The sequence below is a fragment of the Lytechinus pictus genome, chromosome 14 (genome assembly GCF_037042905.1).
Source record: "Lytechinus pictus isolate F3 Inbred chromosome 14, Lp3.0, whole genome shotgun sequence".
Lineage (NCBI taxonomy): Eukaryota > Metazoa > Echinodermata > Echinoidea > Temnopleuroida > Toxopneustidae > Lytechinus > Lytechinus pictus.
Genome location: NC_087258.1, coordinates 25,093,955 through 25,121,314, shown reverse-complemented (window position 1 = coordinate 25,121,314; position 27,360 = coordinate 25,093,955). Strand labels below are relative to the sequence as shown.

The 27,360-nt window shown below is 37.0% G+C and overlaps 1 protein-coding gene and 15 non-coding genes across 16 annotated transcripts; 1 reads left to right on the top strand and 15 right to left on the bottom strand.

Annotated features, from left to right (window-relative positions):
- The first annotated feature begins 729 nt into the window (after positions 1 to 729).
- Positions 730 to 15,924, top strand: LOC135156602 (cilia- and flagella-associated protein 251-like). Its single transcript, XM_064109178.1, has 5 exons — positions 730 to 936; positions 4,614 to 4,718; positions 13,796 to 13,900; positions 15,017 to 15,121; positions 15,766 to 15,924. Exons 1-5 carry the CDS (start codon positions 730 to 732, stop codon positions 15,922 to 15,924), a joined length of 681 nt encoding a protein of 226 aa, XP_063965248.1.
- On the bottom strand, positions 900 to 1,040 carry LOC129276959 (U4 spliceosomal RNA). Its single transcript, XR_008586150.2, has one exon. It is a non-coding gene; the product is annotated as a U4 spliceosomal RNA (small nuclear RNA).
- Positions 1,997 to 2,137, bottom strand: LOC129276961 (U4 spliceosomal RNA). The gene has a single exon (XR_008586152.2). It is a non-coding gene; the product is annotated as a U4 spliceosomal RNA (small nuclear RNA).
- On the bottom strand, positions 3,532 to 3,672 carry LOC135156747 (U4 spliceosomal RNA). The gene has a single exon (XR_010295773.1). It is a non-coding gene; the product is annotated as a U4 spliceosomal RNA (small nuclear RNA).
- On the bottom strand, positions 4,755 to 4,895 carry LOC129276950 (U4 spliceosomal RNA). The gene has a single exon (XR_008586142.2). It is a non-coding gene; the product is annotated as a U4 spliceosomal RNA (small nuclear RNA).
- On the bottom strand, positions 5,994 to 6,134 carry LOC135156746 (U4 spliceosomal RNA). Its single transcript, XR_010295772.1, has one exon. It is a non-coding gene; the product is annotated as a U4 spliceosomal RNA (small nuclear RNA).
- On the bottom strand, positions 11,460 to 11,600 carry LOC129276956 (U4 spliceosomal RNA). The gene has a single exon (XR_008586147.2). It is a non-coding gene; the product is annotated as a U4 spliceosomal RNA (small nuclear RNA).
- LOC135156745 (U4 spliceosomal RNA) lies at positions 12,715 to 12,855 on the bottom strand. Its single transcript, XR_010295771.1, has one exon. It is a non-coding gene; the product is annotated as a U4 spliceosomal RNA (small nuclear RNA).
- Positions 13,937 to 14,077, bottom strand: LOC129276949 (U4 spliceosomal RNA). The gene has a single exon (XR_008586141.1). It is a non-coding gene; the product is annotated as a U4 spliceosomal RNA (small nuclear RNA).
- On the bottom strand, positions 15,158 to 15,298 carry LOC135156744 (U4 spliceosomal RNA). Its single transcript, XR_010295770.1, has one exon. It is a non-coding gene; the product is annotated as a U4 spliceosomal RNA (small nuclear RNA).
- A 499-nt stretch (positions 15,925 to 16,423) lies between the features above and the next one.
- LOC135156743 (U4 spliceosomal RNA) lies at positions 16,424 to 16,564 on the bottom strand. Its single transcript, XR_010295769.1, has one exon. It is a non-coding gene; the product is annotated as a U4 spliceosomal RNA (small nuclear RNA).
- A 1,117-nt stretch (positions 16,565 to 17,681) lies between these two features.
- Positions 17,682 to 17,822, bottom strand: LOC129276947 (U4 spliceosomal RNA). The gene has a single exon (XR_008586139.1). It is a non-coding gene; the product is annotated as a U4 spliceosomal RNA (small nuclear RNA).
- Positions 17,823 to 19,184: 1,362 nt separating this feature from the next.
- LOC135156742 (U4 spliceosomal RNA) lies at positions 19,185 to 19,325 on the bottom strand. Its single transcript, XR_010295768.1, has one exon. It is a non-coding gene; the product is annotated as a U4 spliceosomal RNA (small nuclear RNA).
- Positions 19,326 to 20,708: 1,383 nt separating this feature from the next.
- Positions 20,709 to 20,849, bottom strand: LOC135156741 (U4 spliceosomal RNA). The gene has a single exon (XR_010295767.1). It is a non-coding gene; the product is annotated as a U4 spliceosomal RNA (small nuclear RNA).
- Positions 20,850 to 21,973: 1,124 nt separating this feature from the next.
- Positions 21,974 to 22,114, bottom strand: LOC129276955 (U4 spliceosomal RNA). The gene has a single exon (XR_008586146.2). It is a non-coding gene; the product is annotated as a U4 spliceosomal RNA (small nuclear RNA).
- Positions 22,115 to 23,696: 1,582 nt separating this feature from the next.
- On the bottom strand, positions 23,697 to 23,837 carry LOC129276952 (U4 spliceosomal RNA). Its single transcript, XR_008586144.1, has one exon. It is a non-coding gene; the product is annotated as a U4 spliceosomal RNA (small nuclear RNA).
- Between the last annotated feature and the right edge of the window lie 3,523 nt (positions 23,838 to 27,360).

Here is a 27,360-nt window from a genome sequence, read left to right as displayed (position 1 = left end):
ATATCTTTTGTTCTATCTACATGATAAACGTTCATCGGTAGGTCCCGTGCACGTCCCTACCTCCATACCCCCCCCCCCTCTCTCTCTCCATTTTCTTGATAATCATGCAGACATTTACTGAAAATATTATATGAATTCTCGGTAGAAATGATTTGTATATTTTACATGTCATGATAGATTCTCACCGATCGCCCTTCGTATCACACACATACACAATCACAAAGCAAAATTGAAAATCCTTTCGAATTGAGCATTGTGGTAGAAAATATATTCTCTTTTAGAAAAGTTTGGAAGGTTAAGGACGATTTTAGCTAAAGTGAAAACTGCATTATATACAAATATTTTGGCACGAAATGTGCGTGGGTTTTCACTCGCTCTATACTATCCAAGATGGGTTTACAGCGTGACATTTGCATTCCACTCTGTCTCTAAATTTCACTCACAAAAATAACTCCTCAAAATTGTAACATTTCCTATGATCATCTAAAGAGTGAGCAAACGCAATAGAACCCTTGTCCCTGTCGAAATAGACGTGACATTATTCAATGACGTCCTAAAAATGACGAGCTGACGTCACGTAATCTTGCAACTTACGAGGGAAAGTAGGTCGGGTGGTCAGGTAGTGGTACGACGAAGAAGGAGGAGGAGAAAAAGATGGAGGAGGAAGAGTAGACGACAAAAATGATGACGAAGAAGAAGAGCAGGCCTACATTTCCTTAAAGAAAGAGGATGAGGAAGAAGAAGGAGGAGAAGATGGATATGAAAATGAAGAAGAAGAAGAAGGAGAAGGGGAAGAAGAAGAGGAAGAAGAAGAAGAGTGGGAAGAAGAAGAAGAGGAAGAGGAAGAAGAAGAAGAAGAAAAAGAAATGGGGCATCTTTCTTTGCTTTCAATTATTAGATCTCCATGGAGATCTGGAAAAATTGCTACAGCCGACGGTATTTCACGTCGTCAGAGCGGGGTATTGGGATAAGTTTTCAACTAGCAATAATCGCACCTCGGATAAACCTCATTGGCTACGATACTGCCCCTGCGCAAAGATAATCTCGAACAGTTTTCTGCCGAATACAATGATTCCACACACAGTATGTTGTTACAGTGAGATCGACGTTGAAAATAAAACAATTTGATCTAGAAGTTTTCCGAGTCCCAACATTCAAATCAAAATATTTGTTTTTCTAAGTAGAATGACTTTGTATCATCAGCTACATAGTATAAAAATAACATTACTTCGATAATTACAATAAATATTCAGAACAAAATGGTTCAATGGTGTGCATGTTTCCTAACGTATTAAACAAAATTTACCCGTTCGGGATTTGCATATTCAGTATGTCCTAATTTGAATCACAATGAATATTAATCAGCTTTACAGCTCAGTGGCTTGTGTAATAGAATATCTGGATTAACGAGTTTTTCGTTGGTCCTCGTCCTTCTGTACCCATAGCCAACGGCTATATGCCGGAGACACCCCAGCGACCTCTCCGAAGACTGTTTGCAGTCTTTTTTTGTCCAGTCTTCGCGATGTCTCCACGACGTCTCCGAGACATTGATCTCCATCAGTTTCAGAGACTAATTACTTCCAAAACTACTGAGACGTCTCTACGATGTCTCCGCGAATTCTCAGAGACCTCTCAGGGACATCACGGAGACATGCGGGAGAACAGAAAAACCGATGACACCTACATAAAAGGTCCAATCTCACCTGTCACGGAGACGTCTCCAACATAACGTCTCTTCCACGTCTTCAGACAAGGTGTCAAGCACTTTGTCTGGCAGTCGCGGGGATGTTGCGGCAAAGTCTCAACTAGTCGCTGCGACTAAGAAAGGTAGGCCTACTGTTTCTTGAAAAACAAGATGAAGAGGAGGAGGAAGGAGGAGAAGATGAAGATAATGAAGAAGAAGAAAAGGAAGAAGAAGAAGAAGATAAAAATGAAAAAGAAAAAGAAGAAGGAGATGGAGAAGAAGAAATTTCTTTCTTTGCTTTAGAATATTAGATCTCGGTGGAGATCTGGAAAAATTGCTACAGCCGACGGTATTTCACGTCGTCAGAGCGGGGTATTGGGATAAGTTTTCAACTAGCAATAATCGCGCCTCGGATAAACCTCATTGGCTACGATACTGCCTCTGCGCAAAGATAATCTCAATCAGCTTTCTAACGAATACAATGATTCCAAACATAGTATTTTGTTACAGTGAGATCAAACTTGAAAATAAATGCAATTTGTTCGAGAGGTTTCCCGATGAAAATAGTCAAATAGCAAATTTAACGTTTTATTGAATAGATGAATGAATTTGTGTATTGGCTACCTAGTATTTAGAAATTATTAGTTTACTGCAATTATAATATTCAGACCAAATGTCTAGATGATGTGGACCTTCCCTAATGTAACAAAATTATTCCGTTCGCGACTTGCATATTCATTTTGTCCTTATTTGAATCACAATATATATGAATCGGCTTTACAGCTCCGTGACTTGTAAAAGAATGTATGCATTCACTGGATTTTCGATTCTTTTTCTTTCCGTAAACAAAGCTAGAGGGGGGCTAGAGGCTATTTGCCTAAAGAGGGTATCTCACTTGTTTGCGACTCTCGATGTCTCTCGTTGCAGAGATGCCTCCGCGACGTCTCCGAGATATCTCCTAGGAATAATAGAGTCTTCGAGGAGCCGCAAGAAAATCGAACATGCTCGATGTTTCAGAGACTCTTTCCAGTCTTCGCGATGTCTCCTCGATGTCTCTGCGAAGTCTCAGATATCGCGGAGACCTAGGGCCTGTCTTACAAAGACTTGCGATTGATCGGATCAATCGCAATTATGGAGAGCCAGCAAAGTCAACATATAAATGCATGTTTTTTCAAAAGTTTTTACAGATAAATAGATGTATATTTATAAATTCATTGCCTTCTTGACAATTTGGTTTGTTCTGCTTTGTTTACAACTGTCATTTTGCAAATTTCCTGTTGAAAAAATTATGACACTGATGGATTTCCATAGAGTTACGATTGATTGGATCAGTTATTGAAACTCTTTGTAAGACGGGACCCCGTCTTACAAAGGGTTGCGATTGATCTGATCATCCACAACTTTTGAAAGCCAGCAATGTCAACTTTACAAAATGCATATTCCTTCAAAATATTGTGTACAGATGTTTTATTTCATCATTCATTAATTTCAAAAATATTCTATTAGCTTCTTTTTGTTTACAAGGGACATTGTGCAAATTTCCTGGAGAAAAGTTTTGGACCTGGATGGATTTCCATACAGTTGAGGTTGATCGGATCAAACGTAACTCTTTGTAAGAAGGGGCCCTGAAGTACACCAGCAAGACCAATGTGACGTACTTTAAGGTCCTAAAGAAGAAGAAGAAGGGGAGGAAGAACGGGCAAGAAGAGAAAGAAGAGGAAGAAGAAGAGGAATTCGAAGAAGAATAAGAAGAATTCGAATAACGAGAAGAAGAATTGGAAGAAGAAGAAGAAGAATTCGAAGAGGAAGAAGTAATGGGACATCTTTCTTTGCTTTAAATTATTAGATCTCCATGGAGATCTGGAAAAATTGCTACAGCCGACGGTATTTCACGTCGTCAGAGCGGGGTATTGGGATAAGTTTTCAACTAGCAATAACCGCGCCTCGGATAAACCTCATTGGCTACGATACTGCCTCTGCGCAAAGATAATCTCAATCAGTTTTCTAACGAATACAATGATTCCAAACATAGTATTTTGTTACAGTGAGATCAAACTTGAAAATAAATGCAATTTGTTCGAGAGGTTTCCCGATGAAAATAGTCAAATAGCAAATTTAACGTTTTATTGAATAGATGAATGAATTTGTGTATTGGCTACCTAGTATTTAGAAATTATTACTGCAATTATAATATTCAGACCAAATGTCTAGATGATGTGGACCTTCCCTAATGTAACAAAATTATTCCGTTCGCGACTTGCATATTCATTTTGTCCTTATTTGAATCACAATATATATGAATCGGCTTTACAGCTCCGTGACTTGTAAAAGAATGTATGCATTCACTAGATTTTCGATTCTTTTTCTTTCCGTGAACAAAGCTAGACGGGGGCTAGAGGCTATTTGCCTAAAGAGGGTATCTCACTTGTGTGCGACTCTCGATGTCTCTCGTTGCAGAGATGCCTCCGCGACGTCTCCGAGATATCTCTTAGGAATAATAGAGTCTTCGAGGAGCCGCAAGAAAATCGAACATGCTCGATGTTTCAGAGACTAATTCCAGTCTTCGCGATGTCTCCTCGATGTCTCTGCGAAGTCTCAGATATCGCGGAGACCTAGGGCCTGTCTTACAAAGACTTGCGATTGATCGGATCAATCGCAATCATGGAGAGCCAGCAAAGTCAACATATAAATGCATGTTTGTTCAAAAGTTTTTACAGATAAATAGATGTATATTCATAAATTCATTGCCTTCTTGGCAATTTGGTTTGTTCTGCTTTGTTTACAACTGTCATTTTGCAAATTTCCTGTTGAAAAAATTATGACACTGATGGATTTCCATAGAGTTACGATTGATTGGATCAGTTATTGAAACTCTTTGTAAGAAGGGGCCCTGAAGAACACCAGCAATACCATTGTGACGTACTTTAAGGTCCTAAAGAAGAAGAAGAAGGGGAGGAAGAACAGGCAAAAAGAGAAAGAAGAGGAAGAAGAAGAGGAATTCGAAGAAGAAGAAGAAGAATTCGAAGAAGAAGAAGTAATGGGACATCTTTCTTTGCTTTAAATTATTAGATCTCCATGGACATCTGGAAAAATTGCTACAGCCGACGGTATTTCACGTCGTCAGAGCGGGGTATTGGGATAAGTTTTCAACTAGCAATAATCGCGCCTCGGATAAACCTCATTGGCTACGATACTGCCTCTGCGCAAAGATAATCTCAATCAGCTTTCTAACGAATACAATGATTCCAAACATAGTATTTTGTTACAGTGAGATCAAACTTGAAAATAAATGCAATTTGTTCTAGAGGTTTCCCGATGAAAATAGTCAAATAGCAAATTTAACGTTTTATTGAATAGATTAATGAATTTGTGTATTGGCTACCTAGTATTTAGAAATTATTACTGCAATTATAATATTCAGACCAAATGTCTAGATGATGTGGACCTTCCCTAATGTAACAAAATTATTCCGTTCGCGACTTGCATATTCATTTTGTCCTTATTTGAATCACAATAGATATGAATCGGCTTTACAGCTCCGTGACTTGTAAAAGAATGTATGCATTCACTGGATTTTCGATTCTTTTTCTTTCCGTGAACAAAGCTAGAGGGGCTAGAGGCTATTTGCCTAAAGAGTGTATCTCACTTGTTTGCGACTCTCGATGTCTCTCGTTGCAGAGATGCCTCCGCGACGTCTCCGAGATATCTCCTAGGAATAATAGAGTCTTCGAGGAGCCGCAAGAAAATCGAACATGCTCGATGTTTCAGAGACTCTTTCCAGTCTTCGCGATGTCTCCTCGATGTCTCTGCGAAGTCTCAGATATCGCGGAGACCTAGGGCCTGTCTTACAAAGGGTTGCGATTGATCTGATCATCCACAACTTTTGAAAGCCAGCAATGTCAACTTTACAAAATGCATATTCCTTCAAAATATTTTGTACAGATGTTATATTTCATCATTCATTCATTTTTAAAATATTCTATTAGCTTCTTTTTGTTTACAAGGGACCTTGTGCAAATTTCCTGTAGAAAAGTTTTGGACCTGGATGGATTTCCATACAGTTGAGGTTGATCGGATCAAACGTAACTCTTTTTAAGAAGGGGCCCTGAAGTACACCAGCAAGACCAATGTGACGTACTTTAAGGTCCTAAAGAAGAAGAAGAAGGGGAGGAAGAACAGGCAAGAAGAGAAAGAAGAGGAAGAAGAAGAGGAATTCGAAGAAGAATAAGAAGAATTCGAATAACGAGAAGAAGAATTCGAAGAAGAAGAAGAAGTAATGGGACATCTTTCTTTGCTTTAAATTATTAGATCTCCATGGAGATCTGGAAAAATTGCTACAGCCGACGGTATTTCACGTCGTCAGAGCGGGGTATTGGGATAAGTTTTCAACTAGCAATAATCGCGCCTCGGATAAACCTCATTGGCTACGATACTGCCTCTGCGCAAAGATAATCTCAATCAGCTTTCTAACGAATACAATGATTCCAAACATAGTATTTTGTTACAGTGAGATCAAACTTGAAAATAAATGCAATTTGTTCGAGAGGTTTCCTATGAGGCGCCGAATGTACCAATATTATAAAGAACAATTATTTGTTATATAATCATTATTTATTAAATAATAACTATTATTTATATATAATTTACATTTTATTTGTAAATAACTACTATTATATAAAATATCATTTCTAATTATTTATATATAATTCCAAGTAATACTTCATTATTTGTAAATAATAATAGTTCGACATTCCATTATTTATAAATAATGATTATTTGTTTTTCATTATTTATAAATAATGATTATTTGTTTTTCATTATTTATAAATAATGATTATTTGTTTTTCATTATTTATAAATAATGATTATTTGTTTTTCATTATTTATAAATAATGATTATTTGTTTTTCATTATTTACAAATAATGATTATTTGTTTTTCATTATTTATAAATAATGATTATTTGTTTTTCATTATTTATAAATAATTTGTTGAGTTTTCCATTATTTATAAATAATGATTATTTGTTAAATAATGAAAACGTCTACTTCATTATTTATAAATAATTTTTTCGAGTGCACCATTATTCTCATTATTTATAAATAATCATTATTTAATGTTCGAGTTTTCCATTATTTATAAATAAAGATTATTTGTTAAATAATGAAATATCTACTTCATTATTTATAAATAATAATTTTGTTTCAATATCCCATTATTTATAAATAATCATTATTTATAAACAATTTTTACAGTTTGCCATTATATACAAATAATCATTATTTATATACAAATAACCATTATTTATTAAATAATGCCATTATTTATTAAATAATGCCATTATTTATTAAATAATGCCATTATTTATTAAATAATGCCATTATTTATTAAATAATGGAAAACTCGCTATAACATGCAAATGTGGGACCGCCAATGATATGAATATTCATGATGCGATTTCCTTTTTCGTGATTTTTCTTCACAAATTTTTGTCCATTTCCTCTTCATAATGACATTTCTTGAAGCAATTTTCTAGGGATATGGTCTGATTGTAATATTCTTCATTTTCTATATAACTTCGTCTTCGTAGAAATATCAAAAAGTGTAATTTTATACGATTTTTCCTACAGTTCACAATCCCCATAGGCGCGCGTGTACGGTAGGGACAACCGGTGAATCGACGGAGTGCTCTTCATCGAAATACTACGTTGGTTGGTCCCCGGAAGTGGCGGGCGGAATTTAGCCCGAATCCTCGATGGAAGTCGATCAAGTGCATATGAGCTGAGAGAGTGAAATATCAGTGTACTTGTACAGGCCCTTCTACTTTTTATAAATATTTCTTGTTGCTTTTTTTGTTAAGTTAATTTTTCCTGGTGTAGAAATAAGTTTCAGTTCTAATAATGCACTTCAAATACATTTTGGAGTGTCTGTTTGAGGCGTTTGGGGCGATTTCACCCTGGCCCCAAAATGCTCGCAACGACAATACGGGGGCATGATGACCCCTAATTTTTTAAAAACTTATTTTTCTATTGAAAATTATCACAAAATTCACCAAAAGTGTGCACGAAAGCCTTCGTATTTCACTTTTAAAACTCCAAAAAGTGCCCAAATGACAAGCTTGGTCGCTTCGCTGTGTCGCTTTCAACTTGAGAACGTTTACGCGTCTGCTTCCCCCCCCCCCCCTCCTCCGAAAGAAATTCTGTATACGGCCATGCTCTAAAGAGCCTGGCACATTGATTTATGTATACTTCATTTTCATTATTTTTATCTCATTATCATCATGGCCTTACGCAGAATTTTTTCCGGGGGGGGGGGTGGGGGGAGCAGGACGCGCGTAAACTTTCTCATAAAAATCTTGAGAAAGCGAAGCGACCAAGCTTGTCATTTGAGCTTGGTCGCGTCGCTGTCTCGCTTTCAAGATTTTTTTGAGAAACTTTACGCGCGTCCTAGCTGCCCCCCCCCCCCCCCCCGGTAAAAATTCTGTGTAAGGCCATGATGATAATGTGATAAAAATAATGAAAATGAAAAGTACATATAAATCAATGTGCCATATGCTCTTTTGAGCATGGCTGTTCACAGAATTTCTTTCGGGGGGTGGGGGCAGACGCGTGTAAACGTTCTCAAGTTGAAAGCGAGACAGCGAAGCGACAAAGCTTGTCATTTGGGCTTGGTCCCGTGGCTGTCTCGCTTTCAAGATTTTTTTGAGAAAGTTTACGCGCGTCATGCTCCGGCCCCTGCCCCCCTGGAAAAAATTCTGCGTAAGGCCATGTTGATAATGAGATAAAAATAATGAAAATGAAAGTATACATAAATCAATGTGCCAGGCTCTTTAGAGCATGGCCGTATACAGAATTTCTTTTGGAGGAGGGGGGGGGGGGGAGCAGACGCGTAAACGTTCTCAAGTTGAAAGCGACACAGCGAAGCGACCAAGCTTGTCATTTGGGCACTTTTCGGAGTTTTAAAAGTGAAATACGAAGGCTTTCGTGCACACTTTTGGTGAATTTTGTGATAATTTTCAATAGAAAAATAAGTTTTTAAAAATTTAGGGGTCATCATGCCCCCGTATTGTCGTTGCGAGCATTTTGGGGCCAGGGTGAAATCGCCCCAAACGCCTCAAACAGACACTCCAAAATGTATTTGAAGTGCATTATTAGAACTGAAACTTATCTCTACACCAGGAAAAATTAACTTAACAAAAAAAGCAACAAGAAATATTTATAAAAAGTAGAAGGGCCTGTACAAGTACACTGATATTTCACTCTCTCAGCTCATATGCACTTGATCGACTTCCATCGAGGATTCGGGCTAAATTCCGCCCGCCACTTCCGGGGACCAACCAACGTAGTATTTCGATGAAGAGCACTCCGTCGATTCACCGGTTGTCCCTACCGTACACGCGCGCCTATGGGGATTGTGAACTGTAGGAAAAATCGTATAAAATTACACTTTTTGATATTTCTACGAAGACGAAGTTATATAGAAAATGAAGAATATTACAATCAGACCATATCCCTAGAAAATTGCTTCAAGAAATGTCATTATGAAGAGGAAATGGACAAAAATTTGTGAAGAAAAATCACGAAAAAGGAAATCGCATCATGAATATTCATATCATGGGCGGTCCCACATTTGCATGTTATAGCGAGTTTTCCATTATTTAATAAATAATGGCATTATTTAATAAATAATGGCATTATTTAATAAATAATGGCATTATTTAATAAATAATGGCATTATTTAATAAATAATGGTTATTTGTATATAAATAATGATTATTTGTATATAATGGCAAACTGTAAAAATTGTTTATAAATAATGATTATTTATAAATAATGGGATATTGAAACAAAATTATTATTTATAAATAATGAAGTAGATATTTCATTATTTAACAAATAATCTTTATTTATAAATAATGGAAAACTCGAACATTAAATAATGATTATTTATAAATAATGAGAATAATGGTGCACTCGAAAAAATTATTTATAAATAATGAAGTAGACGTTTTCATTATTTAACAAATAATCATTATTTATAAATAATGGAAAACTCAACAAATTATTTATAAATAATGAAAAACAAATAATCATTATTTATAAATAATGAAAAACAAATAATCATTATTTGTAAATAATGAAAAACAAATAATCATTATTTATAAATAATGAAAAACAAATAATCATTATTTATAAATAATGAAAAACAAATAATCATTATTTATAAATAATGAAAAACAAATAATCATTATTTATAAATAATGAAAAACAAATAATCATTATTTATAAATAATGGAATGTCGAACTATTATTATTTACAAATAATGAAGTATTACTTGGAATTATATATAAATAATTAGAAATGATATTTTATATAATAGTAGTTATTTACAAATAAAATGTAAATTATATATAAATAATAGTTATTATTTAATAAATAATGATTATATAACAAATAATTGTTCTATATAATAATGGTACATTCGGCGCCTCATAGTTTCCCGATGAAAATAGTCAAATAGCAAATTTAACGTTTTATTGAATAGATTAATGAATTTGTGTATTGGCTACCTAGTATTTAGAAATTATTACTGCAATTATAATATTCAGACCAAATGTCTAGATGATGTGGACCTTCCCTAATGTAACAAAATTATTCCGTTCGCGACTTGCATATTCATTTTGTCCTTATTTGAATCACAATAGATATGAATCGGCTTTACAGCTCCGTGACTTGTAAAAGAATGTATGCATTCACTGGATTTTCGATTCTTTTTCTTTCCGTGAACAAAGCTAGAGGGGGGCTAGAGGCTATTTGCCTAAAGAGGGTATCTCACTTGTTTGCGACTGTCGATGTCCTTCGTTGCAGAGATGCCTCCGCGACGTCGCCGAGATATCTCCTAGGAATAATAGAGTCTTCGAGGAGCCGCAAGAAAATCGAACATGCTCGATGTTTCAGAGACTCTTTCCAGTCTTCGCGATGTCTCCTCGATGTCTCTGCGAAGTCTCAGATATCGCGGAGACCTAGGGCCTGTCTTACAAAGACTTGCGATTGATCGGATCAATCGCAATCATGGAGAGCCAGCAAAGTCAACATATAAATGCATGTTTGTTCAAAAGTTTTTACAGATAAATAGATGTATATTCATAAATTCATTGCCTTCTTGGCAATTTGGTTTGTTCTGCTTTGTTTACAACTGTCATTTTGCAAATTTCCTGTTGAAAAAATTATGACACTGATGGATTTCCATAGAGTTACGATTGATTGGATCAGTTATTGAAACTCTTTGTAAGACGGGACCCCGTCTTACAAAGGGTTGCGATTGATCTGATCATCCACAACTTTTCAAAGCCAGCAATGTCAACTTTACAAAATGCATATTCCTTCAAAATATTTTGTACAGATGTTATATTTCATCATTCATTAATTTCTAAAACATTCTATTAGCTTCTTTTTGTTTACAAGGGACATTGTGCCAATTTCCTGTAGAAAATTTTTGGACCTGGATGGATTTCCATACAGTTGAGGTTGATCGGATCAAACGTAACTCTTTGTAAGAAGGGGCCCTGAAGTACACCAGCAAGACCAATGTGACGTACTTTAAGGTCCTAAAGAAGAAGAAGAAGGGGAGGAAGAACAGACAAGAAGAGAAAGAAGAGGAATTCGAAGAAGAATAAGAAGAATTCGAATAACGAGAAGAAGAATTCGAAGAAGAAGAAGAAGAATTCGAAGAAGAAAAAGTAATGGGACATCTTTCTTTGCTTTAAATTATTAGATCTCCATGGAGATCTGGAAAAATTGCTACAGCCGACGGTATTTCACGTCGTCAGAGCGGGGTATTGGGATAAGTTTTCAACTAGCAATAATCGCGCCTCGGATAAACCTCATTGGCTACGATACTGCCTCTGCGCAAAGATAATCTCAATCAGCTTTCTAACGAATACAATGATTCCAAACATAGTATTTTGTTACAGTGAGATCAAACTTGAAAACAAATGCAATTTGTTCTAGAGGTTTCCCGATGAAAATAGTCAAATAGCAAATTTAACGTTTTATTGAATAGATTAATGAATTTGTGTATTGGCTACCTATAGTATTTAGAAATTATTACTGCAATTATAATATTCAGACCAAATGTCTAGATGATGTGGACCTTCCCTAATGTAACAAAATTATTCCGTTCGCGACTTGCATATTCATTTTGTCCTTATTTGAATCACAATAGATATGAATCGGCTTTACAGCTCCGTGACTTGTAAAAGAATGTATGCATTCACTGGATTTTCGATTCTTTTTCTTTCCGTGAACAAAGCTAGAGGGGGGCTAGAGGCTATTTGCCTAAAGAGGGTATCTCACTTGTTTGCGACTCTCGATGTCTCTCGTTGCAGAGATGCCTCCGCGACGTCTCCGAGATATCTCCTAGGAATAATAGAGTCTTCGAGGAGCCGCAAGAAAATCGAACATGCTCGATGTTTCAGAGACTAATTCCAGTCTTCGCGATGTCTCCTCGATGTCTCTGCGAAGTCTCAGATATCGCGGAGACCTAGGGCCTGTCTTACAAAGACTTGCGATTGATCGGATCAATCGCAATCATGGAGAGCCAGCAAAGTCAACATATAAATGCATGTTTGTTCAAAAGTTTTTACAGATAAATAGATGTATATTCATAAATTCATTGCCTTCTTAACAATTTGGTTTGTTCTGCTTTGTTTACAACTGTCATTTTGCAAATTTCCTGTTGAAAAAATTATGACACTGATGGATTTCCATAGAGTTACGATTGATTGGATCAGTTATTGAAACTCTTTGTAAGAAGGGGCCCTGAAGTACACCAGCAATACCATTGTGACGTACTTTAAGGTCCTAAAGAAGAAAAAGAAGGGGAGGAAGAACAGGCAAGAAGAGAAAGAAGAGGAATTCGAAGAAGAATAAGAAGAATTCGAATAACGAGAAGAAGAATTCGAAGAAGAAGAAGAAGAATTCGAAGAAGAAGAAGTAATGGGACATCTTTCTTTGCTTTAAATTATTAGATCTCCATGGAGATCTGGAAAAATTGCTACAGCCGACGGTATTTCACGTCGTCAGAGCGGGGTATTGGGATAAGTTTTCAACTAGCAATAATCGCGCCTCGGATAAACCTCATTGGCTACGATACTGCCTCTGCGCAAAGATAATCTCAATCAGCTTTCTAACGAATACAATGATTCCGAACATAGTATTTTGTTACAGTGAGATCAAACTTGAAAATAAATGCAATTTGTTCTAGAGGTTTCCCGATGAAAATAGTCAAATAGCAAATTTAACGTTTTATTGAATAGATTAATGAATTTGTGTATTGGCTACCTAGTATTTAGAAATTATTACTGCAATTATAATATTCAGACCAAATGTCTAGATGATGTGGACCTTCCTTAATGTAACAAAATTATTCCGTTCGCGACTTGCATATTCATTTTGTCCTTATTTGAATCACAATAGATATGAATCGGCTTTACAGCTCCGTGACTTGTAAAAGAATGTATGCATTCACTGGATTTTCGATTCTTTTTCTTTCCGTGAACAAAGCTAGAGGGGGGCTAGAGGCTATTTGCCTAAAGAGGGTACCTCACTTGTTTGCGACTCTCGATGTCTCTCGTTGCAGAGATGCCTCCGCGACGTCTCCGAGATATCTCCTAGGAATAATAGAGTCTTCGAGGAGCCGCAAGAAAATCGAACATGCTCGATGTTTCAGAGACTAATTCCAGTCTTCGCGATGTCTCCTCGATGTCTCTGTGAAGTCTCAGATATCGCGGAGACCTAGGGCCTGTCTTACAAAGACGTGCGATTGATCGGATCAATCGCAATTATGGAGAGCCAGCAAAGTCAACATATAAATGCATGTTTGTTCAAAAGTTTTTACAGATAAATAGATGTATATTCATAAATTCATTGCCTTCTTGACAATTTGGTTAGTTCTGCTTTGTTTACAACTGTCATTTTGCAAATTCCTGTTGAAAAAATTGTGACACTGATGGAATTCCATAGAGTTACGATTGATTGGATCAGTTATTGAAACTCTTTGTAAGAAGGGGCCCTGAAGTACACCAGCAATACCATTGTGACGTACTTTAAGGTCCTAAAGAAGAAGAAGAAGGGGAGGAAGAACAGGCAAGAAGAGAAAGAAGAGGAAGAAGAAGAGGAATTCGAAGAAGAAGAAGAAGAATTCGAAGAAGAAGAAGTAATGGGACATCTTTCTTTGCTTTAAATTATTAGATCTCCATGGAGATCTGGAAAAATTGCTACAGCCGACGGTATTTCACGTCGTCAGAGCGGGGTATTGGGATAAGTTTTCAACTAGCAATAATCGCGCCTCGGATAAACCTCATTGGCTACGATACTGCCTCTGCGCAAAGATAATCTCAATCAGCTTTCTAACGAATACAATGATTCCAAACATAGTATTTTGTTACAGTGAGATCAAACTTGAAAATAAATGCAATTTGTTCTAGAGGTTTCCCGATGAAAATAGTCAAATAGCAAATTTAACGTTTTATTGAATAGATTAATGAATTTGTGTATTGGCTACCTAGTATTTAGAAATTATTACTGCAATTATAATATTCAGACCAAATGTCTAGATGATGTGGACCTTCCCTAATGTAACAAAATTATTCCGTTCGCGACTTGCATATTCATTTTGTCCTTATTTGAATCACAATAGATATGAATCGGCTTTACAGCTCCGTGACTTGTAAAAAAATGTATGCATTCACTGGATTTTCGATTCTTTTTCTTTCCGTGAACAAAGCTAGAGGGGCTAGAGGCTATTTGCCTAAAGAGTGTATCTCACTTGTTTGCGACTCTCGATGTCTCTCGTTGCAGAGATGCCTCCGCGACGTCTCCGAGATATCTCCTAGGAATAATAGAGTCTTCGAGGAGCCGCAAGAAAATCGAACATGCTCGATGTTTCAGAGACTCTTTCCAGTCTTCGCGATGTCTCCTCGATGTCTCTGCGAAGTCTCAGATATCGCGGAGACCTAGGGCCTGTCTTACAAAGACTTGCGATTGATCGGATCAATCGCAATTATGGAGAGCCAGCAAAGTCAACATATAAATGCATGTTTGTTCAAAAGTTTTTACAGATAGATAGATGTATATTCATAAATTCATTGCCTTCTTGACAATTTGGTTTGTTCTGCTTTGTTTACAACTGTCATTTTGCAAATTTCCTGTTGAAAAAATTATGACACTGATGGATTTCCATAGAGTTACGATTGATTGGATCAGTTATTGAAACTCTTTGTAAGAAGGGGCCCTGAAGTACACCAGCAATACCATTGTGACGTACTTTAAGGTCCTAAAGAAGAAGAAGAAGGGGAGGAAGAACAGGCAAGAAGAGAAAGAAGAGGAAGAAGAAGAGGAATTCGAAGAAGAAAAAGAAGAATTCGAAGAAGAAGAAGTAATGGGACATCTTTCTTTGCTTTAAATTATTAGATCTCCATGGAGATCTGGAAAAATTGCTACAGCCGACGGTATTTCACGTCGTCAGAGCGGGGTATTGGGATAAGTTTTCAACTAGCAATAATCGCGCCTCGGATAAACCTCATTGGCTACGATACTGCCTCTGCGCAAAGATAATCTCAATCAGCTTTCTAACGAATACAATGATTCCAAACATAGTATTTTGTTACAGTGAGATCAAACTTGAAAATAAATGCAATTTGTTCTAGAGGTTTCCCGATGAAAATAGTCAAATAGCAAATTTAACGTTTTATTGAATAGATTAATGAATTTGTGTATTGGCTACCAAGTATTTACAAATTATTACTGCAATTATAATATTCAGACCAAATATCTAGATGATGTGGACCTTCCCTAATGTAACAAAATTATTCCGTTCGCAACTTGCATATTCATTTTGTCCTTATTTGAATCACAATAGATATGAATTGGCTTTACAGCTCCGTGACTTGTAAAAGAATGTATGCATTCACTGGATTTTCGATTCTTTTTCTTTCCGTGAACAAAGCTAGAGGGGCTAGAGGCTATTTGCCTAAAGAGGGTATCTCACTTGTTTGCGACTCTCGATGTCTCTCGTTGCAGAGATGCCTCCGCGACGTCTCCGAGATATCTCCTAGGAATAATAGAGTCTTCGAGGAGCCGCAAGAAAATCGAACATGCTCGATGTTTCAGAGACTCTTTCCAGTCTTCGCGATGTCTCTTCGATATCTCTGCGAAGTCTCAGATATCGCGGAGACCTAGGGCCTGTCTTACAAAGACTTGCGATTGATCGGATCAATCGAAATTATGGAGAGCCAGCAAAGTCAACATATAAATGCATGTTTGTTCAAAAGTTTTTACAGATAAATAGATGTATATTCATAAATTCATTGCCTTCTTGACAATTTGGTTTGTTCTGCTTTGTTTACAACTGTCATTTTGCAAATTTCCTGTTGAAAAAATTATGACACTGATGGATTTCCATAGAGTTACGATTGATTGGATCAGTTATTGAAACTCTTTGTAAGAAGGGGCCCTGAAGTACACCAGCAATACCATTGTGACGTACTTTAAGGTCCTAAAGAAGAAGAAGAAGGGGAGGAAGAACAGGCAAGAAGAGAAAGAAGAGGAAGAAGAAGAGGAATTCGAAGAAGAATAAGAAGAATTCGAATAACGAGAAGAAGAATTCGAAGAAGAAGAAGAAGAAGAATTCGAAGAAGAAGAAGTAATGGGACATCTTTCTTTGCTTTAAATTATTAGATCTCCATGGAGATCTGGAAAAATTGCTACAGCCGACGGTATTTCACGTCGTCAGAGCGGGGTATTGGGATAAGTTTTCAACTAGCAATAATCGCGCCTCGGATAAACCTCATTGGCTACGATACTGCCTCTGCGCAAAGATAATCTCAATCAGCTTTCTAACGAATACAATGATTCCAAACATAGTATTTTGTTACAGTGAGATCAAACTTGAAAATAAATGCAATTTGTTGTAGAGGTTTCCCGATGAAATTAGTCAAATAGCAAATTTAACGTTTTATTGAATAGATTAATGAATTTGTGTATTGGCTACCTAGTATTTAGAAATTATTACTGCAATTATAATATTCAGACCAAATGTCTAGATGATGTGGACCTTCCCTAATGTAACAAAATTATTCCGTTCGCGACTTGCATATTCATTTTGTCCTTATTTGAATCACAATAGATATGAATCGGCTTTACAGCTCCGTGACTTGTAAAAGAATGTATGCATTCACTGGATTTTCGATTCTTTTTCTTTCCGTGAACAAAGCTAGAGGGGCTAGAGGCTATTTGCCTAAAGAGGGTATCTCACTTGTTTGCGACTCTCGATGTCTCTCGTTGCAGAGATGCCTCCGCGACGTCTCCGAGATATCTCCTAGGAATAATAGAGTCTTCGAGGAGCCGCAAGAAAATCGAACATGCTCGATGTTTCAGAGACTCTTTCCAGTCTTCGCGATGTCTCCTCGATGTCTCTGCGAAGTCTCAGATATCGCGGAGACCTAGGGCCTGTCTTACAAAGACTTGCGATTGATCGGATCAATCGCAATTATGGAGAGCCAGCAAAGTCAACATATAAATGCATGTTTGTTCAAAAGTTTTTACAGATAAATAGATGTATATTCATAAATTCATTGCCTTCTTGACAATTTGGTTTGTTCTGCTTTGTTTACAACTGTCATTTTGCAAATTTCCTGTTGAAAAAATTGTGACACTGATGGAATTCCATAGAGTTACGATTGATTGGATCAGTTATTGAAACTCTTTGTAAGAAGGGGCCCTGAAGTACACCAGCAAGACCATTGTGACGTACTTTAAGGTCCCTAAAGAAGAAGAAGAAGGGGAGGAAGAACAGGCAAGAAGAGAAAGAAGAGGAAGAAGAAGAGGAATTCGAAGAAGAATAAGAAGAATTCGAATAACGAGAAGAAGAATTCGAAGAAGAAGAATTCGAAGAAGAAGAAGTAATGGGACATCTTTCTTTGCTTTAAATTATTAGATCTCCATGGAGATCTGGAAAAATTGCTACAGCCGACGGTATTTCACGTCGTCAGAGCGGGGTATTGGGATAAGTTTTCAACTAGCAATAATCGCGCCTCGGATAAACCTCATTGGCTACGATACTGCCTCTGCGCAAAGATAATCTCAATCAGCTTTCTAATGAATACAATGATTCCAAACATAGTATTTTGTTACAGTGAGATCAAACTTGAAAATAAATGCAATTTGTTGTAGAGGTTTCCCGATGAAAATAGTCAAATAGCAAATTTAACGTTTTATTGAATAGATTAATGAATTTGTGTATTGGCTACCTAGTATTTAGAAATTATTACTGCAATTATAATATTCAGACCAAATGTCTAGATGATGTGGACCTTCCCTAATGTAACAAAATTATTCCGTTCGCGACTTGCATATTCATTTTGTCCTTATTTGAATCACAATAGATATGAATCGGCTTTACAGCTCCGTGACTTGTAAAAGAATGTATGCATTCACTGGATTTTCGATTCTTTTTCTTTCCGTGAACAAAGCTAGAGGGGCTAGAGGCTATTTGCCTAAAGAGGGTATCTCACTTGTTTGCGACTCTCGATGTCTCTCGTTGCAGAGATGCCTCCGCGACGTCTCCGAGATATCTCCTAGGAATAATAGAGTCTTCGAAGAGCCGCAAGAAAATCGAACATGCTCGATGTTTCAGAGACTCTTTCCAGTCTTCGCGATGTCTCCTCGATGTCTCTGCGAAGTCTCAGATATCGCGGAGACCTAGGGCCTGTCTTACAAAGACGTGCGATTGATCGGATCAATCGTAATTATGGAGAGCCAGCAAAGTCAACATATAAATGCATGTTTGTTCAAAAGTTTTTACAGATAAATAGATGTATATTCATAAATTCATTGCCTTCTTGACAATTTGGTTTGTTCTGCTTAGTTTACAACTGTCATTTTGCAAATTTCCTGTTGAAAAATTGTGACACTGATGGAATTCCATAGAGTTACGATTGATTGGATCAATTGTAACTCTTTGTAAGACGGTACCCCGTCTTACAAAGGGTTGCGATTGATCTGATCATCCACAACTTTTGAAAGCCAGCAATGTCGACTTTACAAAATGCATATTCCTTCAAAATATTTTGTACAGATGTAATATTTCATCATTCATTCATTTCTAAAATATTCTATTAGCTTCTTTTTGTTTACAAGGGACATTGTGCAAATTTCATGTAGAAAAGTTTTGGACCTGGATGGATTTCCATACAGTTGAGGTTGATCGGATCAAACGTAACTCTTTGTAAGAAGGGGCCCTGAAGTACACCAGCAAGACCAATGTGACGTACTTTAAGGTCCTAAAGAAGAAGAAGAAGGGGAGGAAGAACAGGCAAGAAGAGAAAGAAGAGGAAGAAGAAGAGGAATTCGAAGAAGAATAAGAAGAATTCGAATAACGAGAAGAAGAATTCGAAGAAGAAGAAGTAATGGGACATCTTTCTTTGCTTTAAATTATTAGATCTCCATGGAGATCTGGAAAAATTGCTACAGCCGACGGTATTTCACGTCGTCAGAGCGGGGTATTGGGATAAGTTTTCAACTAGCAATAATCGCGCCTCGGATAAACCTCATTGGCTACGATACTGCCTCTGCGCAAAGATAATCTCAATCAGCTTTCTAATGAATACAATGATTCCAAACATAGTATTTTGTTACAGTGAGATCAAACTTGAAAATAAATGCAATTTGTTCGAGAGGTTTCCCGATGAAAATAGTCAAATAGCAAATTTAACGTTTTATTGAATAGATTAATGAATTTGTGTATTGGCTACCTAGTATTTAGAAATTATTACTGCAATTATAATATTCAGACCAAATGTCTAGATGATGTGGACCTTCCCTAATGTAACAAAATTATTCCGTTCGCGACTTGCATATTCATTTTGTCCTTATTTGAATCACAATAGATATGAATCGGCTTTACAGCTCCGTGACTTGTAAAAGAATGTATGCATTCACTGGATTTTCGATTCTTTTTCTTTCCGTGAACAAAGCTAGAGGGGGGCTAGAGGCTATTTGCCTAAAGAGGGTATCTCACTTGTTTGCGACTCTCGATGTCTCTCGTTGCAGAGATGCCTCCGCGACATCTCCGAGATATCTCCTAGGAATAATAGAGTCTTCGAGGAGCCGCAAGAAAATCGAACATGCTCGATGTTTTAAAGACTCTTTCCAGTCTTCGCGATGTCTCCTCGATATCTCTGCGAAGTCTCAGATATCGCGGAGACCTAGGGCCTGTCTTACAAAGACGTGCGATTGATCGGATCAATCGCAATTATGGAGAGCCAGCAAAGTCAACATAAATGCATGTTTGTTCAAAAGTTTTTACAGAGAAATAGATGTATATTCATAAATTCATTGCCTTCTTGACCATTTGGTTTGTTCTGCTTAGTTTACAACTGTCATTTTGCAAATTTCCTGTTGAAAAATTGTGACACTGATGGAATTCCATAGAGTTACGATTGATTGGATCAATTGTAACTCTTTGTAAGACGGTACCCCGTCTTACAAAGGGTTGCGATTGATCTGATCATCCACAACTTTTGAAAGCCAGCAATGTCGACTTTACAAAATGCATATTCCTTCAAAATATTTTGTACAGATGTTATATTTCATCATTCATTCATTTCTAAAATATTCTATTAGCTTCTTTTTGTTTACAAGGGACATTGTGCAAATTTCATGTAGAAAAGTTTTGGACCTGGATGGATTTCCATACAGTTGAGGTTGATCGGATCAAACGTAACTCTTTGTAAGAAGGGGCCCTGAAGTACACCAGCAAGACCAATGTGACGTACTTTAAGGTCCTAAAGAAGAAGAAGAAGGGGAGGAAGAACAGGCAAGAAGAGAAAGAAGAGGAAGAAGAAGAGGAATTCGAAGAAGAATAAGAAGAATTCGAATAACGAGAAGAAGAATTCGAAGAAGAAGAAGAAGAATTCGAAGAAGAAAAAGTAATGGGACATCTTTCTTTGCTTTAAATTATTAGATCTCCATGGAGATCTGGAAAAATTGCTACAGCCGACGGTATTTCACGTCGTCAGAGCGGGGTATTGGGATAAGTTTTCAACTAGCAATAATCGCGCCTCGGATAAACCTCATTGGCTACGATACTGCCTCTGCGCAAAGATAATCTCAATCAGCTTTCTAACGAATACAATGATTCCAAACATAGTATTTTGTTACAGTGAGATCAAACTTGAAAATAAATGCAATTTGTTCGAGAGGTTTCCCGATGAAAATAGTCAAATAGCAAATTTAACGTTTTATTGAATAGATTAATGAATTTGTGTATTGGCTACCTAGTATTTAGAAATTATTACTGCAATTATAATATTCAGACCAAATGTCTAGATGATGCGGACCTTCCCTAATGTAACAAAATTATTCCGTTCGCGACTTGCATATTCATTTTGTCCTTATTTGAATCACAATAGATATGAATCGGCTTTACAGCTCCGTGACTTGTAAAAGAATGTATGCATTCACTGGATTTTCGATTCTTTTTCTTTCCGTGAACAAAGCTAGAGGGGGGCTAGAGGCTATTTGCCTAAAGAGGGTATCTCACTTGTTTGCGACTCTCGATGTCTCTCGTTGCAGAGATGCCTCCGCGACATCTCCGAGATATCTCCTAGGAATAATAGAGTCTTCGAGGAGCCGCAAGAAAATCGAACATGCTCGATGTTTTAAAGACTCTTTCCAGTCTTCGCGATGTCTCCTCGATATCTCTGCGAAGTCTCAGATATCGCGGAGACCTAGGGCCTGTCTTACAAAGACGTGCGATTGATCGGATCAATCGCAATTATGGAGAGCCAGCAAAGTCAACATATAAATGCATGTTTGTTCAAAAGTTTTTACAGATAAATAGATGTATATTCATAAATTCATTGCCTTCTTGACAATTTGGTTTGTTCTGCTTTGTTTACAACTGTCATTTTGCAAATTTCCTGTTGAAAAAATTATGACACTGATGGATTTCCATAGAGTTACGATTGATTGGATCAGTTATTGAAACTCTTTGTAAGAAGGGGCCCTGAAGTACACCAGCAATACCATTGTGACGTACTTTAAGGTCCTAAAGAAGAAGAAGAAGGGGAGGAAGAACAGGCAAGAAGAGAAAGAAGAGGAAGAAGAAGAGGAATTCGAAGAAGAATAAGAAGAATTCGAATAACGAGAAGAAGAATTCGAAGAAGAAGAAGAAGAATTCGAAGAAGAAGAAGTAATGGGACATCTTTCTTTGCTTTAAATTATTAGATCTCCATGGAGATCTGGAAAAATTGCTACAGCCGACGGTATTTCACGTCGTCAGAGCGGGGTATTGGGATAAGTTTTCAACTAGCAATAATCGCGCCTCGGATAAACCTCATTGGCTACGATACTGCCTCTGCGCAAAGATAATCTCAATCAGCTTTCTAACGAATACAACGATTCCAAACATAGTATTTTGTTACAGTGAGATCAAACTTGAAAATAAATGCAATTTGTTGTAGAGGTTTCCCGATGAAAATAGTCAAATAGCAAATTTAACGTTTTATTGAATAGATTAATGAATTTGCGTATTGGCTACCAAGTATTTAGAAATTATTACTGCAATTATAACATTCAGACCAAATGTCTAGATGATGTGGACCTTCCCTAATGTAACAAAATTATTCCGTTCGCGACTTGCATATTCATTTTGTCCTTATTTGAATCACAATAGATATGAATCGGCTTTACAGCTCCGTGACTTGTAAAAGAATGTATGCATTCACTGGATTTTCGATTCTTTTTCTTTCCGTGAACAAAGCTAGAGGGGGGCTAGAGGCTATTTGCCTAAAGAGGGTATCTCACTTGTTTGCGACTCTCGATGTCTCTTGTTGCAGAGATGCCTCCGCGACGTCTCCGAGATATCTCCTAGGAATAATAGAGTCTTCGAGGAGCCGCAAGAAAATCGAACATGCTCGATGTTTCAGAGACTCTTTCCAGTCTTCGCGATGTCTCCTCGATGTCTCTGCGAAGTCTCAGATATCGCGGAGACCTAGGGCCTGTCGTACAAAGACGTGCGATTGATCGGATCAATCGCAATTATGGAGAGCCAGCAAAGTCAACATATAAATGCATGTTTGTTCAAAGGTTTTTACAGATAAATAGATGTATATTCATAAATTCATTGCCTTCTTGATAATTTGGTGTGTTCTGCTCTGTTTACTATTGTCATTTTGCAAATTTCATGTTGAAAAAATTGTGACACTGATGGAATTCCATATAGTTACGATTGATTGGATCAATTGTAACTCTTTGTAAGACGGGACCCCATCTGATCATCCACAACTTTTGAAAGCCAGCAATGTCAACTTTAAAAAATGCATGTTCCTTCAAAATATTTTCTGCATATGTTATAATTCATACATTCGTTAATTTCTAAAATATTCCGTTAGCTTCTTTTTGTTTACAAGGGACATTGTGCAAATTTCCTGTAGAAAAGTTTTGGACCTGGATGCAGTTGAGGTTGATCGGATCAAACGTAACTCTTTGTAAGAAGGGGCCCTGAAGTACACCAGCAAGACCAATGTGACGTACTTTAAGGCCCTATAAAGGAGACGTCTCTGCGACGTTGGAAAGACTACAGTCGCGGAGACGTCTCCAACATAAAGCTTCATTTGGTCTAACCATGAAGCTATCTGCGTTAAAAGCTCCATGGTCTTATTAACTAAGCAGACGTCTCTGCAACGTCTCCAGACGAGGTGACAATCACTTTGCCCTACGGTCCTTGGGATATTGTTGCAAAGTCTCAAACCAGTCACTCCGTCACGACGTTCACGCCTCTGAGACGTCGATGCAACTAAGAAAAGTCATTTTGTAGAAAAAGAAGACGAAGAAGAAGAAGAATGAAGAAGAAAGAAGAAGAATGAAGAAGAAAGAAGAAGAAGAAAAGAAGAAGAAAGTGAAGCAGAGGAGAAGAAATGGGGCATCTTTCTTTGCTTTGAATCATTAGATCTCCATGGAGATCTGGAAAAATTGCTACAGCCGACGGTATTTCACGTCGTCAGAGCGGGGTATTGGGATAAGTTTTCAACTAGCAATAATCGCGCCTCGGATAAACCTCATTGGCTACGATACTGCCTCTGCGCAAAGATAATCTCAATCAGTTTTCTGACGAATACAATGATTCCAAACATAGCATGTTGTTACAGTGAGATCAAACTCGAAAATAAATGCAATATGATCTAGACGCGTTCTCCGAGTCCCAACATATAAATCAAAATGTATTTGTTTTGCTTGAGTAGAATAAATTTGTATATCAGCTACGTAATATTTAATAAATCAATTTACTCCGATAATTACAATCATGACAACATTCAGAGCAAATGTGTCAATTGTGTGCACGTTCCTAACGTAACAAAATATGTCCGTTAAGGTTTTGCTTATTCAGAATGTACTAATTTGAATCACAATAGATATGGATCGGTTTTCCAGCTCGGTGTCTTGACAAAGAATGTCTGCATTCACTAGGTCCTCATTTGACCAGACTCGCTTTCGGAGGGTTCATTATATTCATGTAGGTAACCATGATAGTCAGTTTGATTAGTCCCGGACCGCTGCATCTACATTATTTTTTTTATTGTTTGTCTGTTTGCTTGTTTGTTTGTTTGTTGTTTAGTGAAATCCAACCCCTGGTGTAAGTTTAAAAACTTGTGGCATTTCAAACAATCATTACACTGTGTGTGCCTCTTTATACAGCCACGCTCTTCATTATTTATTTTATTTGTACGTTTCCGTAATATAAAATCTGTTTATTCATTTATTCACTCAGTATCCTTTAAAGGGATGCTCCGGGCTGAAGATATTTATATCTCAATAAATAAAGCAAAATTCACAGATCAAAATGCTGACAATTCGATCAAAATCGGATACAAATAACGACGTTATTGAATTTCAAAGATTGAAACAGTTCTAGGCATATCTTCATGAATATTCATTAGGTGGGCTGATGATGTCATATCCCCACTTGTTCGTTTGTATCTTATTATATGAAATTAGTTTTATTCAAAAATTGCCTTCCAAGAACTAAAACAATTGGATTGACAAGTGATTAAGTGCATTAGTTGTTTCTTGCTGCAACTTATTTCATCATAATGGAGACACCTCATTTACACATTTATGAAAAAAAGGAAACAATTATGTTTTTATGTAATAACATAAGAAAAAGGAAAGTGGGAATGCGACATCATCAACCCACCTAATGAATATTCATGAAGACATGCCTAGAACTGTTTCACCAGAATAATGCAAATCTTTAAAATTCAATAACTTCGTTATTTGTAATCCGATTTTGATCAAATTTTCAGTAATTTGCTCAGTGAATTTTACTCTATTTTTTAAGATATAAATATTTTCAGCCCGGAGCATCCCTTTAATAAAAAAAAGGAAAAGTTAGGAATTACGAATCAAGTAGGGCATTGGCAGTCAACGACCTGAAATGATGTGAATCAGAATCGCATCATCACTAGTCAGACCAGACCATTTATCTCGTACAGCGCGCATCCGGCTGAAAGATCGGAAGTGTCTCGACCCATCTCGTTTCATCCTCAATCATTATCACATTATATCATTATAAACTATTAACAAGTGAGTAATCTTGACCCCCGCGTCATCTTCACCATAGCATACGATGGAGGGTCAATGCCGATTGGTCATCGAGTACCTTGGAATAGCTGTCCGCTAGGGAGTCGTAAATCGTGACTGCGACAAGATCGCGAGACACGGATCGACAAAGGTGACGAAGCTTGTTGGACAAGACGTCCGTGTACCAAGGACAATGGATGAGTATATATGTAATAAAACTACCAGAAGAGAGATAAACTGAATAAGATTTTCGCACTTAGGGCTTCATCAGGAAATGATGGATTTATTAAATCAACAGCATCACGGTAATGCAGTGTGCAAAACATAAAATGTAACGCGATAAAAGACGTTCGTGAACCAAGGACAATGGATGAGTATATGATAATAAAACAATCATAAGAGAGATAAAATGAATTAAATATTCGCTTTTAGGGCATCATCAGGAAATGATGGATTTATTAAATCAACAGCATCACAGTAATTATGCAGTGTGCAAAGCGTAAAATGCAACGCGATTAAAGTTAAAGCGCGAAGCGCAGCACTGTTCGTGCAAATAAGAAAAAGAGAGGCTAGAAGACTCACCGGGTCGGAGAGAGCCGAGAGAGTAGATGAGGTGTTCCTACTTCTCCTTCCTGGCCACATCTAAACGAAAGCCAATCAGAAAGACACCTAGACCTATCTCTTATAAGAAATCCTTTTAAAAGGAAAGAAGAAGAAAGAAGCAAGTATTGGGTACTGTTTACTGTATTCAAGATTTTGCTTTGTATCAAGTCTAACGTATATGTGGTTGAAACATTTGCGTTTTATTGTGAACTGAGGTACAACGATAATAATCTACCACAATAAAAAACAACAGGAGAAAGGATTAAAATGGAGGAGAGAGATTTCGCAATTCATCGAATTAAAGTGCACTTATAGTAGGTGAAATTCTTAATGCAGCATCTTCTTCTTCTTCTCCTCCTCCTCCTCCTCCTCTTCCTCTTCTTCTTCTTTTTCTTCTTCTTCCTCATTCTTCTTTCTTCTTCATTCTTCTTCTTTTTTTTTTTTCTTCTTCTTCTTCTTCTTCTTCTCGGGTCACTACACAAGTCCTTCCAGTACAAGATCTGGCTTTCGGGTTAAAAGACTCCTGATCTTCCGCAGTACACGTCTATGGTAATACAGGCAGATAATAAATTATCTGCATTGTGGCACCATTTTCTTTATTTTCCTCAAGCAAACCATACGATCCGTACTCTGAACTCAGTTTGAGCTTGCAGGGACAACGTCTTAGTCGAAGTGGTAACAAAAAGGGTTTTGATGTAATGAGGTGTAATGCATTTCTTTTTTTTTCATGAACTTTACAGGTTTTAGACAAAATATGGAAGTTATATAGGCCTCCTATATAATATGTAAAGGAGACAAATAAAAACGAGGTTTGGCTTAATCAAGCACCTCTCCAAAGGCGGTTAGTGACTTTATCAAGAATTCAAAATCAAACCACCAATTCCGATGTTGACTCAACCAGAACTCAGAATATGGGCCTATAAACAAAAGGAATAAATTAACACGTCCAAAATAATAAACGTCAAGCGATTGCATTTTCAAGACAACCGTTGGACTGTCGAAATTGTTCGGCACATCTTGTCGTCTTCTTTTAGAAAACGCGGGAAAATCATAATGTTATCGCGAAAGACATGCACATGATATGTTTAGTTGTATGTTCCGGGATTTCGAAGACACTGCTCGCTCGTGGTTTCTGTCTGTTGTAGATTTCTGTCTAGATAGAGTCAATTTTGTGACATGGGTTTGAACATTTGCCAGTGAGAATGTAGTCATTGATATATATATATATGTTTCACTGCGATATGATCGCACGGGGACCAGGAGAGGGGAAAAACAAATACATGAAATATTATAGACGACATTGGTCCATGAAAAGGCTTATAATACAATGAACGTTTTACCAATAACGTTTGATATTAGGAAAATATAAACCTAAAGGACTTTGCAATTAATTCACGTTCAATTGCAAATCAAGCGTATGAGGCCCCCAAA